Source organism: Herpailurus yagouaroundi, unplaced genomic scaffold, assembly GCF_014898765.1.
Source record: "Herpailurus yagouaroundi ecotype Mexico unplaced genomic scaffold, PumYag 162, whole genome shotgun sequence".
NCBI classification, from domain to species: Eukaryota; Metazoa; Chordata; class Mammalia; order Carnivora; family Felidae; genus Herpailurus; species Herpailurus yagouaroundi.
The window spans coordinates 11,792,110-11,804,298 of NW_024412403.1; the positions used below are offsets into that span (position 1 = coordinate 11,792,110).

Consider the following 12,189-nt stretch of genomic DNA (forward strand, 5'->3'; position numbering starts at 1 on the left):
TGGGGTGCGGCTGCGGCGGCTTGGGGTGCGGCTGCGGCGGCTTGGGGAAATACTAAAGCTCCTCCTCCCCACAGATCTAGATCTTCTTCGCCGACTAGGAGTGTGACTCCGACTCCGACGACTTGGGGTGCGACTTCGAGCTCTAACTGTTTTCCGGTTATCCCTGGAACTTGATCTCTTTCTTTTTCTTTCCCTAGACTTAGACCTGTGCTTTGGAGATCTTTTACGCTTCTCTTTTGATACAGATCGCCTTCCTCTGGACTTTGACCTTGACCTGCTGCTCCTCCTCCTGCGTCTTGAACGTGACCTTGAACGTGTCTGAGAGCGATGAGACTTAGATTTCGATGATCTCTTCCTTGCCCTAGAACGAGATTCACTGGTACGCTTGCGTGATTTATGTTCAGAAGACTTGGAACGCTTACTTCGAGATCTTAATGAGGAGTCTCTTTTCTTTTCTTTCTCACCTTTGTCCCGGTTCTTGTTTTTCTTACTTTTCTCATGTGTGTCCTTAACTTTTACAAAAATCTCATAATCATCTTTTTCCTCTGAAGAGGACTCTGAAGCTCTTTCTGGTATACTGATTACGACTGGACTGGCAGCAGATTTGTCACGTTCAACCTCACTTGCAAGTAAAGGTCCTTCAATACCAGCTCTAAGGCTTGTAAGACGTTCCATGTCCTTAGGAAGTAATGGTCTCACTAAATCTGCTTCATTAATATCATCAATATTGGCAGAAAATCCTGAATCAGAAAGTATCTCTTTAGTAGGGAGAGGTACTTCTTTATCTTCTCCACTACTTTCTTTAGGGCTGAGAGCAACTGCTAATGTCTGGTCACACTCTTTTATAGGTAATGGTCCTTCTGCATCCTTACTAATAAAGTTATTAGATGGTAAATCGAGATGAATGTCTTTAGCAGGCAAAGGTCCCTCTATGTCAGCTTCACTACCACCACTGGGACTAGTGGAAATTATCATGTCGTGTTCAGTATCTTGAGTGGTTAAAGATACTTCAACATCATATTTACTAACTGAAGTGAGAGCAGATGCTGTAGCAAATTCAATACCCTTACTGGTTCCCACTGCATCAGGTTCAAGAGCAAAGGGACCAGCAGAAGATAGAGTTCCTCCATCAGCTTCGCTAACACTAGAGCATGTATCCAATACTGTGCATTGTTTAGTCTCACCGATGGACAAAATATTCCCTTCACCAATTTCACCAACAGCACCAGTGGCGGCAGCAGACACTGTGTCATGTTCCATCCCTTTAGCAACTAAGTGATTATTTATGTTAAGGTCTATATTTGTACCATGATCACTTTCATAAGGGTCATTCTTCAGGTGTCCTTCAGCATGTGGCTCTTCATCTGAATGCATGGGAATCTCCTGCATGCCAATCTCTGGAGTAAGACTTTGATCACCAGATAGTAAATTCACTCCTTTTATAACATCAGACTCCAGTATCATTGGTGTAGACTCTGCAACTATCTCAGTCGGTATTATTTGGGTCTGTTCTGAGACAGTGATAGCAGGCTCTGAAATTATCACAGTGGATTCTTGCACTGAAACAGATGGTTCTGAAACAACTGCATTAGCCTGAGGGACTGACACTGCTGGTTCCAGGACAGGCACACTAGGCTCCAGGGCAGAAACAACTGGCACAGAAATGGTAACATTCTCTGACTCAGCCAAGGCCACAGTCTCTGGGACAGCCTCAGCTGTGGGTGGGTCTGGAATAGCCACAGCTGTTGAGTCAGAGACCACCATAGCTGTTGGGTCCGGGATAGCCATGGCTGGGGTCTCCAAGACAGTCACAGCTGGGGGCTCTGGAACAGTCCCAGTTGGTGGCTCTGGGACAGCCACAGCTGGTAGCTCTGAGACAGCCATGGCTGGCAGCTCTAGAGCGCTCTGTGATGGCTCTGGATTAGTCGCAGCTGACTCCAGGAGGGACTGAGATACCTCTGAGGCAACATGTCCTGAAGCTTTCATGGAATCAAAAGTTTCTGCTGTCTCAGACATAACTGAAGGTTCTGATGTTAATACAGTTGGTTCAGCTGACATCACGGGAGTTTCAGATACCATGTAAGTCACTGGTCTCTCTGGAACAATTTGATGCTCTTCTGCTACTACCGCAGACTCTATGGGTGTTGATGTAACCGAAGACTCTGGCTCTGATGGTGGTTCTGGAACAGTAACAGCAGCCTCTGATGCTAACACTGAAGGATCTGATGCTGACACTGAATAATTAGGCAATGTCGAAGGCTCTGAAATCTCACTTTGACTCACAGAAGGTTCAGACAGTGATACAGACTCTTCAGGAGGTAATGCTGGTACCTCTGTAGGCCAAGTATTTTCAGCTGTTAATGCTGACTGCTCAGTAGGTAATGCTGGACCTTCCGGTGGTTCCTCAGGAGGCAAAGGTGGGGTCAATGGTGGCTCCTCAGGTGGCAATGGTGGCATTGTTGGAGGCTCTTCAGGAGGCAAAGGTGGCACCATATATGCCTCCGTATATGTATCAGTATAAGAATCGGTGTAAGAATCAGCTGCCATAGACATCATTGAACGATCAGCAGTGTAAGATGACATCATAGATCGGTCAGCTGCAGAGTACGATGACATCATAGACCGGTCAGCAGCAGAGTAGGACGACATCATAGACCGGTCGGCACCCATGGACATCATAGATCGGTCAGCCATTGGGGACATCATGGAGCGCTCGTAAGCTGACATCATAGAGCGTTCATAAGCTGACATCATAGAGCGCTCAGCCATAGGGGACATCATAGAACGCTCATAAGCTGACATCATAGAGCGCTCATAGGCTGACATCATAGAGCGCTCAGCCATAGGGGACATCATAGACCGCTCATAGGACATCATAGAGCGTTCGTAAGATGACATCATGGAACGTTCTGCAGCATAGGACATCATCATAGAACGTCTAGATGCTAACATCAGGGGTCTTGGTGCTAACCTGTACGGCCTGGGGGCTATTCTATAGGACCTGGGTGCTATCCTATAGGGTCTAGGTGACATCCTATAGGGATCAGGAGTTAGTCTGTAGGGATCATGGCCTAATCTATATGGGTCCTGCCCTAACCTGTAGGCATCATGACCTAACCTGTAAGGGTCATGACCTAACCTATAGGGATCCTGAGCTAACCTGTAAGGATCCTGAGCTAACCTGTAGGGATCAGGAGATTTTGAACCCAACATAGCAGAATCTTGGGTACTAGATGCTAACATCTGGGCATCCATGGTACCAGATGCTAACATCTGAGCATCCATGGTGCCGGAGGCCAACATTTGAGAGTCCATAGTGCCTGATGCTAACATCTGAGAATCCATAGAGCTAGTAGCTAACATCTGGGAGTCCATGGTGCTGGTCGCTAACATCTGGGAATCCATAGTGCTGGTAGCTAACATCTGGGAATCCATGGAGCTGGTTGCTAACATCTGAGAGTCCATGGAACTGGTTGCTAACATCTGGGAGTCCATGGAGCTGGTTGCTAACATCTGGGAGTCCATGGAGCTGGTTGCTAACATCTGAGAGTCCATGGAGCTGGTTGCTAACATCTGGGAGTCCATGGAGCTAGTTGCTAACATCTGGGAGTCCATGGAGCTAGTTGCTAACATCTGGGAGTCCATGGTGCTAGAGGCTAACATCTGGGAATCCATGGTGTTGGACGCTAGCATCTGGGAATCCATGGTGTTGGATGCTAGCATTTGGGAGTCCATGGTGTTGGACGCTAACATATGGGTCTCCATGGTGTTAGAAGCTAACATATGGGATTCCTGGGCCATCAAGGGATCCACTCCTACTGTTACAGAAGTCTCCCCCACTAATGTAGTAGGCAGCTCCTGTGCTACCGTATTATAGGATTCCAGCGCTGTCGTCGAGGGCACCTCCAGGGACTGCGACACGGTCATCGTTGACAGCTCCGTTGTTGTCACCACAGACTGAACAGAGATCTCCAGCGCCACAGTTGCCACAGGCTGCCCAGGCAACTCTGGCGCCCCAGGCTGCCCTGGCAACTCCAGCACCCCTGTTGCCAGAGGCTGCCCCAAAAGCTCCAGGGCTCCGGCTGCCCCAGACTGCCCCGAGAACTCCAGTGCCCCCGTTGCCATGAGCTGCCCAGGCAACTCCAGTGCCCCAGTTGCCACAGGCTGCCCTGACAACTCCAGCGCCCTAGTTGCCGAAGGCAGCCCTGGCAACTCTGGCACCCCAGGCACCGAAGGCTGCCCCGGCAACTCCAGCGCTGTCGTTGCCACTGGCTGTCCTGGCAACTCCAGCACCATCGCTGCCTCAGGCTGCCCCAGCAACCCTGCTGCCGTCGTCACCTCAGGCTGCCCAGGATGTTCCACCGTTGTCATCCCCACAGGCTGCTCCAACTCTGACGTCGTCACAGGTTGTTCGGCCAACTCCATTGCTACCGTTACCGCAGGCTGCCCTGGCAACTCTACTGCTGCTGTCACCGCAGGCAGCCCTGGCAACTCCTGTGCCATCACAGGTGGCTCTGGTACCTCCTGTGGTGGCTCCAACCCCACGGATGGTGCCGGAAGCCCTGGCAATTCCTGCGACAACTGTGGCACTGATGTCACAGAGGGCCCCGGCAACTCAGGCACTGCTGTCGCAGGGGGCCCTAGCAACTCAGACACTGGGGTAGAAAGGGGGCCTGGCAACTCTGGCAACGGGGTAGCAGAGGGCCCAGGTAACTCCAGCAATGGAGTCACAGGGGGCCCCTGCAACTCCGGCTTGGAGGTCGCAGGTGGCCCCGGCAACTCCACCACTGAGGCCACCGACGACTCCGGCAGCTCCAACGCTGTGGTCTTGGGCAACTCCGGCAACTCCTGTGGTCTTGTCATGGGTGAATCTGCGATCTCCGACGGTACTTCTACAGGCTGCTCTGGCAATCTGAGCACTTCAGTTGCAGATGACTCTGGAAAATCCACTGTTGTTGATGTACTCGGCTCAGGGTGCACCTCAGCAGTGATCTCGGATGATACCACAAGGGTTTCCGATGGCTCTAGCCCTTTTGCTACTGGCGGTTCTAGCATCTTTGATTGCTCTGCAGGTGTGGTATCCAAAGATTTCAGCACAGGCTTCATCTGATATTCCACAGACATTGTGACAACCGGCTCAGATGACTTTAGCACGACTGTTGTAGTGGGCACTGGTGCCATTGTAAAGGAATCCAGAATCTTTGTCATGGGTGGTTCCAGCGTGACTGCCACAGACTGCTCTGACTGCACTGAAATTACGGATGTTGATGCAACTGACAGTTCTGCAGTTTTTGTAGCTGGCTTCAGAGTTTCTAAGGTATGTGGCTCTGATACCTCCATTGATACCACAGGAGGTTCTAACACAACTGCAGGAGATTCACTGGTCTCAGAAAGGCCAAACGCTCTTACAGAATGCTCCAGTGCCATCGCGGAAGGTTCAGAATCAAACTTCAAAAACGAATCCGATTCTAAATCTATGTTCCCATCATGATGTGATTTTGCCTTTGATTCAGATTCTTCTGGCTGTCTCTTATACTTTTTTTCCTTTTCTTTCTTCTTTTTCTTCTTTTTATTTTTGTGCTTTTTATGCTTCTTTGACTTTTTGGTGGGAATTTCATCAGTAGGATCTGTTTGTACTGACACACATCTACTTTTTCTGGAGGCCTCTTTCAGGTCTGAAAGTAAGGGAAACTGATTTTAATTTGTCAAACATTCCCCAATGTAAACTCAGATATATCACATAAATGAGACTCATATTCCATATTAAAATGCCATCGTATAATACTTCTTGTTAAATAAAGTTACTAAGTAAACTATTTTCTATATACCAATTACCTACAAACTTTTCCAATATTTCTTTCTACAACTAATGTCTAAAATTATCAGCAACTTAAAAAAAAATTATCAGTTTATCATAAAAACTTGAGACTTATTCTGTATTTTATCAAGCTTAAAACTTTTTTCTCCAACTCTCAAAACATGGCAAAATACTTTCAAACTACACTTACCGAAGAATATTTTGTATTACCAGTTGTTAAAATTCAAATTGCTATAAAAGATACACTCATTAAACAATTTTTACTATCTGTTTTTTGAATCCTGACTCAATCACCACAAACTAGATGAATGGACTTGGCCAAATTACTGACACTGTCTCCTAAAGTTAGAGGACAAAGTGAGTTAAAATGCTAATACGTGCAAATGCTAATGAGTGCTTTTATGCAGTATATGAAGGGCTAAACAACTAACGTAAAGCATCAACACCAAACGTGAACTTTACTTCATCACACCCGTGTTACATTCTAATAAACACCTTTCCCCCACAACCCTCCTCTAAAATTGCCAAAATAATCTTAATGTTTTTACTTAAAAAATAAGTCACTTAGAAAAGAAATTCTTCTACCTCTTTACATTTAACTTAAAACCGCTGCACTTTTCTGAAATAGAAAATAACTTCTTTTCTACTTTACAACCAGGTAAATTTATTCTAATACCAATATCCAATTAGATAAATTTTAGTCATCGCAGAAAAGCTAATCAGAAATCTAGACCTGGGGAGGGAGGCCTGGGTGGCTCAGCTGGTTACATGTCCAACTCTTGATTTCGGCTCAGGTTATGATCAAGCCACAAGTTGGGCTCTGCACTGGCAGCAAGGAGCCTGCTCGGGATTTTCTCTCTCCCCATTGCTCTCTGCCCCTCTCCTATTCGTGCTCTAGCTTGCTCCCGCTCGTTCTCTCTCTCAAAAATAAACTTAGGTGCGCCAGGGTAGCTCAGTTGGTTAGCGTCCAACTTCAGCTCAGGTCATGATCTCACAGTTCGTGGGTTCGAGCCCCGCGTTGGGCTCTGCTGACAGCTCAGAGTCTGGAGGCTGCTTCGGATTCTATGTCTCCCTCTCTCTCTGCCCCTCCCCCACTCATGCTCTAGCTCTCTCTCTCAAAAAATAAGTAAATAACCAAGAAAGATTACAGAGAAAATGAATCAATCCGTGACAAGACCTATTCTAAAACAAAATTAATTACTTTCTACTAGTTATCATGCACTTCATGCTAGTTAGCTAAATTATACTTCAAAAAAAAAAGTTGCTACAACCATAAACCTAAGTATAGCTGAAGTCTATGCTGTTTTTACCATGTCCTATATCAAAAACAATTCAAATAAGAAACAAAACCATACCACCCGCCCATTTCTAAAACTAAATGAAGATAGTTCTTTCTGTGCTTGATCATAAGTCTTCCATTTCTAAACATCAATTATTTTAATTTCCAAAACACTAAATACCAAAGCAATGACTCCTCTCCATCCACTGCATTTTTAGGAGGAGTAGATGCAAAAACAAGGCAATCTCTAACCTTGCGCTTTAAACTAAAACCTCCTAGGGTTGTAAAATCATTACAGATTTGGTCCAGGCTCCTGCCCCTTCCAAAGCTGACATTTACACAACTGTTCAATGAAAACCCGCTTTCAGAATCCTAGCAATGAGGCACAAAACCGAATCAAATACAGTTATAATATTCCACCAGCAAAGCAAATTATTTGCTCACGTTACAGTACAACTATATTATCACAGAAAAATTTAAACAATGTCTTCAGTAAATAAAATTTAGTAAAATAAAATTTAGTAAAGTCTAATAAACACTTTTAAATACCCTGCAATAAAAAAATAATACTGTTAACTAATTAAAAACCTTAGTTTTTAAGACAGCTGATTATCCCCAGCTTACCTGGCTTGTATCGTAGTTCTGTATCTAAGACCCCAGAAAGTACTTCCTCTATCTTCTGAACTATTTCTTCATTTGGTAGGCTCCTGGCAGAGGCAGCTGCATCACCTGCCTGGTTTCCTTCATTAGGTGTATTTGTTTCACCATTGAGCTGGCCTTCATTCCTTCCACTTGACAAGAAAAGTTTTCAAAATTCATTAATACTTTTACCACACTATATAATACATTAATATTTATAATTCAGTTGATTAAAATAATCTTATACTGTTCATACATTTCACCATTTTGGGATTTCTTTCAGAGGATATTCCCCACCAAAAGTGCCTCCTTCACACTACTCAAAGTTGGTACATCTTTATTTTTACACAATAACTTAGTTTTCAGAACTATGAAAATTAAGAAAAAATCTTTAAAAGAGGTTTCTAAACTCCTTACAAAATAAATAATAAAATATTCCCAGAAACCTAAACTGATTTAGATTCGGGTTAACTTGCATTTTTATCTCAGAGGAAAAAAACCTACTGATCACAATCACATATCCAAAGAAAAATACACCATCTAACATTATGATAGAAAACTAGAGCCACAATAAAACCACACCTGTACATGGATCACAATCAGCATCAACAATATCAAGGAACAGTTACCACAGACACATTAAGTAAAAAGGGTAAAACTGTAGCCTCAGATCAGGTTTAGACTGATTAAAATTACTGAAATGCCATGAAGTTTAAAAAGAAAAATACATTTATATAGCTTTTATCCACTGTCAAGAATCCTAGTATTTTCTGGTGTTCAAAAAAACTCATGGGAAACAAGTGACATTTTATTTCACTAACAGTAAATTAATATAGATGGCTCAACATGTTTTCAATTCACAGGGCCGTAAGAATCTGGACATGAGAAGCATGTCATTTAGCTAGCCATTTTTACTATTTTTGTGTAAGTTAACAGAGTTGTTTTGAAAAATAATTTTAACACACTCAATTTAATTTACCTACTAACAAAAACCGATCAATTATGCTTCACTCCTGATAAATGTCTAAATGGTCAAAAAACAAAAAAAATCAGTAGTTAACTAAATTTAGAACACTTGGCTTTTTAATGGGTCACATAATAATTAACACTTATTGACTATTAATTAGAGTCATGGGTCTACATTCCCTAACTCATTTAATCCTAACAAAACTCTATGATTACCACTGTCATTCTGATTTTACAAATGAGGACAATGACCCACAGAGATGAAACCAAACTAAAGTTCACATAGTTACTAGTAGGTGAAGCTGGTATTCAAAACCAGAGCTTATACTTTCTTAACAACCATCTATACACAATAAATAACTTACTTTACTTAAACGTCAGCCCCCTTACTCAAATTGATATATGTAAAAATACGCAGGAAAATATGGCAAATATAGCTCACTGGAATAATCAAAATTTTGCTCTCAGACTGATAACTTATTACTTATTTGACAAGAAGCTGAATATTCCCAATAATAAGTTTCTTTATCTAATATTCTTTTTAGACTTTCTGGAGCTTCTTTTACTCTTTTCCTAAGCACATACACATAATCAATCACCTAACTACTAAGCCATGGATTTAAAAACCAAAGTATAACTAAAAAAAGATTATAATCATCTTTAAGTCATCAAATATTCATCTCAATTACTGAAAAGGGATGAAAATTTCAAACCATCTAAATATCCAACAATACATTCCTACAAAAGAATTCTATGAAATCATAAAAAAGGTCCCAAAAGACGACTGAGAAGACAAACTTGTTCGCGATCAGGTGAAAACACAACACAAAACAAGATGATCACAATTCACAAAACATGTATGTGCATCTGTACACACAAGGTAAAAAAATGAAAGAACATAAAGAACATTATGCGGTTTTCCCACTTTCTAATTTTTTATTTTTTCTAAAGTTTTTACAATAAAACACTTGTTTTTCAAATACAATAACTGATTTTTAAAAGATATAAAAACAAGACATTACAATAAGCAAACACAACTGTCCGATGAAACTATTAAAATTTTCAGAAAATTATATTCCTCTGGTCTTATCATCTAAAATCACTAACACATGACAAAATTTTAAACAGCGATGAAATAAGTGAGCGTATAGATTTCCTACTTAAACAAAATATCCTACAAAAAAATAATCTTAGCGATACTATATACCGTTGCCCCAATAAACCTATGTTAATTTCAGCACTTAATTTACAACTGCGTTTTCAAATTCATGCTATTACTCTAAACTTTCAAAATATAACGAGCAAAAACACTTGAACTCGGAATACCTACGTTACATGAAGCAAAACTAAAAGACAACCACGTAACATCATGACCCACACCATTTTCCTCGTCAGTAAACAACTATTTCTTTGGAAATCTCTTCCCACTCAAATTTTGAAACCAAGGGTAAACTATGTAAGGTCTAACACAACGGCAAAAGTAGCGTGTTGATCAGATATGTCAACTGGGGCAGAAGCAGCAACAGCAAAAAAATTAAATTAGACGTCAACAGAAACCTACTTTCCAACCGAAATTGTTAGTGAAAATACTCTCCCGTCCTCACCTCGAATATTGTGTCAAAGTACCTAACATTAATTTGAGCTTTCACTTCAATTTCTAATCCATTAGGAATGCTGTCTGGTGGAAGCCACAGGACCCTAGGGCCCAAATAATCTAATTAAAGGATCCCGACCCCCAAAGTGATCTCAAGCTTGCCAATAATAAAGCGGATTTAAGATTACTCAAGAAACGGCCGTTAGAGACCCTTTCCGGTCAGAGGCACCGGCCGGCGAAATCCGCGGAGGCGGAGAGGGGGAGGGGAAACGCGGCGGCGGAGGAGGAGCTGAGGCAGGAACTAGGCCCGTCCCTGGTGGACAACCAGGCCTACGAGTAGCTAAAAGGTAAGGGATGGCCAAACGGGAAAGAAAAATGAACATCACAACCCGGTTCTAGAAGAGGGAGTCTGGGGTTACCTCGGAGAAGACAAAGTTCCTCGCAGGGAAGGGAGGGAGCGGATGGGGGGGGGGGGGGGGCCCCGGAAAATGGATCCCAGGCCCAGGCGGGGCTGTAGCGGGGCCTGAGGCGAGGAACGACGGCGTCTCTGAAGAAGGGTGCCACGGAAGGCTACACGGGGCCCTATCGGTCCCTTGGGAGCAGAAGAGTCTGGGAAGCGTTTACCTGGAAAGCTCCTGTTGAATTTCCCGGAATTTACTGACCACGAAAGACCTAAAAATCTGCTCGATGTTGGTCGCCATGGCGTCCGCTCCGTTCTCTCAACTCCTCCTCGCTAGTCCTCCAGGCTCCCAGCGTGCCTCGGGAGGAGGCGCAGCGGCCAATTCCGTCTCTCGCCGTCCTGATTGGCTTCTGCGGGAGCGTCTGGACTGGCACGCTCCGCCTCTGGACCAATCAGTGAGCACGGCCTAGTTCTCCTCCGCTGTTTCTGAGCGGCTGGGGTAGAGGTGCTGACGTTTGCGCCGCGCACGACTATGTCCGCCATGTTAGTGACTGACGCAGGCGCCATTACAGGAGAAGCGTCTCTTGAGGCGGCTGTGTCAGTTTACGTTGTCAATCTCCAACAGTGTTTGGGGAGGCTTAAGAGGTTTACTAAATACTCGAGATTAAATAGCATGACAAAAGGGAGCAAGAAGGACTACGTGCTTTGATACGGGGCCTCCGCCGTTCCCGGGTGGCGCCAAGTTGTGTTTTGGCAGGGAGATGCATCCGGAAAACCATTAATCTGCGCCCGCCCCACTGTGGTGTGAATACGAAGGACATGTTTTTACCCCCATCTTTCTCTTATGGCGTCCTCAGCCTTTTTTTTTTTTTTTTTTTTTTTTTTTTGTTAAAGCAGTAGGCAGAGATCTTAGGCGACCTGCCGTTCAAAGTCTGGTGCATTCTAGTCTCGTCGGGAGTCGAGCGTGTCAGGAGGTTCTCGGCAGTAGTCAGCTCTGCCTCGTTAGCAACACACAATAAGCTAATCGTGGGTCTAGCATTTTGGCGACTCTCCCCCCCCCCCCCGCCCTCAGAGCTGTGAGGCCTCCTAAGGGGGAATGAATAGAGACGATACGTGGCCCCCGATAGTGTAATGATCCATTATAAACGCGCAAGGTCTTGGTAGCATTACTGTGGAGTAAGCTCAGGCCGCGCACTAGAGCCAGAAGGAATCACACTTGATTACCTCGCTGAGGCCACCACGGGCCGCGCTGACCAATGGGGTGGCGCGGGCCGCGGGGCGGGGCGGGGGGGGGGTGGGTAGAGGCACCCGCCGGATTCCGCTGGGCCGACTTCCGGCGCACGGCGGGCGCCCGGGCTCGGAGCGCGCGGGTGAGCGTGTAAGCGTGAGCTGCAGGACCGCCCTGTGTCGTTGCGGGAGCCCTCTCCGGTTCTAAGTAAAGTACGCCTATGCTTCGGTTTGGGAATTTACTATCAGGAATTGGATGAAACTGT

General features: G+C 44.5%; 2 protein-coding genes across 8 annotated transcripts in view; one reads left to right on the forward strand and one right to left on the reverse strand.

The window, feature by feature from the left end:
• SON (SON DNA and RNA binding protein) overlaps positions 1-11,053 on the reverse strand; it is a 33,040-nt gene extending 21,987 nt beyond the window's left edge. For all 5 annotated transcript variants that reach the window (XM_040484000.1, XM_040484001.1, XM_040484002.1 and 2 more), the window contains exons 1-3: positions 10,921-11,053; positions 7,722-7,888; positions 1-5,675 (exon numbers count right to left, since the gene is read on the reverse strand). The exon at positions 1-5,675 is cut by the window's left edge and continues 316 nt beyond it. In XM_040484000.1, the coding sequence (XP_040339934.1) occupies positions 1-5,675; positions 7,722-7,888; positions 10,921-10,997 (5,919 nt within the window). In that variant the 5' untranslated portion in view covers positions 10,998-11,053. The remainder of the gene's footprint in view (positions 5,676-7,721; positions 7,889-10,920) is intronic.
• The window catches only part of GART (phosphoribosylglycinamide formyltransferase, phosphoribosylglycinamide synthetase, phosphoribosylaminoimidazole synthetase), a 30,143-nt gene continuing 28,520 nt past the window's right edge, over positions 10,567-12,189 (forward strand). Inside the window, exon 1 of one of the 3 annotated variants that reach the window (XM_040484007.1) lies at positions 10,567-10,643. The gene's annotated coding sequence lies outside the window, so the exon portion shown is untranslated. Of the gene's footprint in view, positions 10,644-12,012; positions 12,137-12,189 lie in introns of those variants that run through there. The other 2 variants (XM_040484005.1, XM_040484006.1) reach the window with 2 other exon arrangements.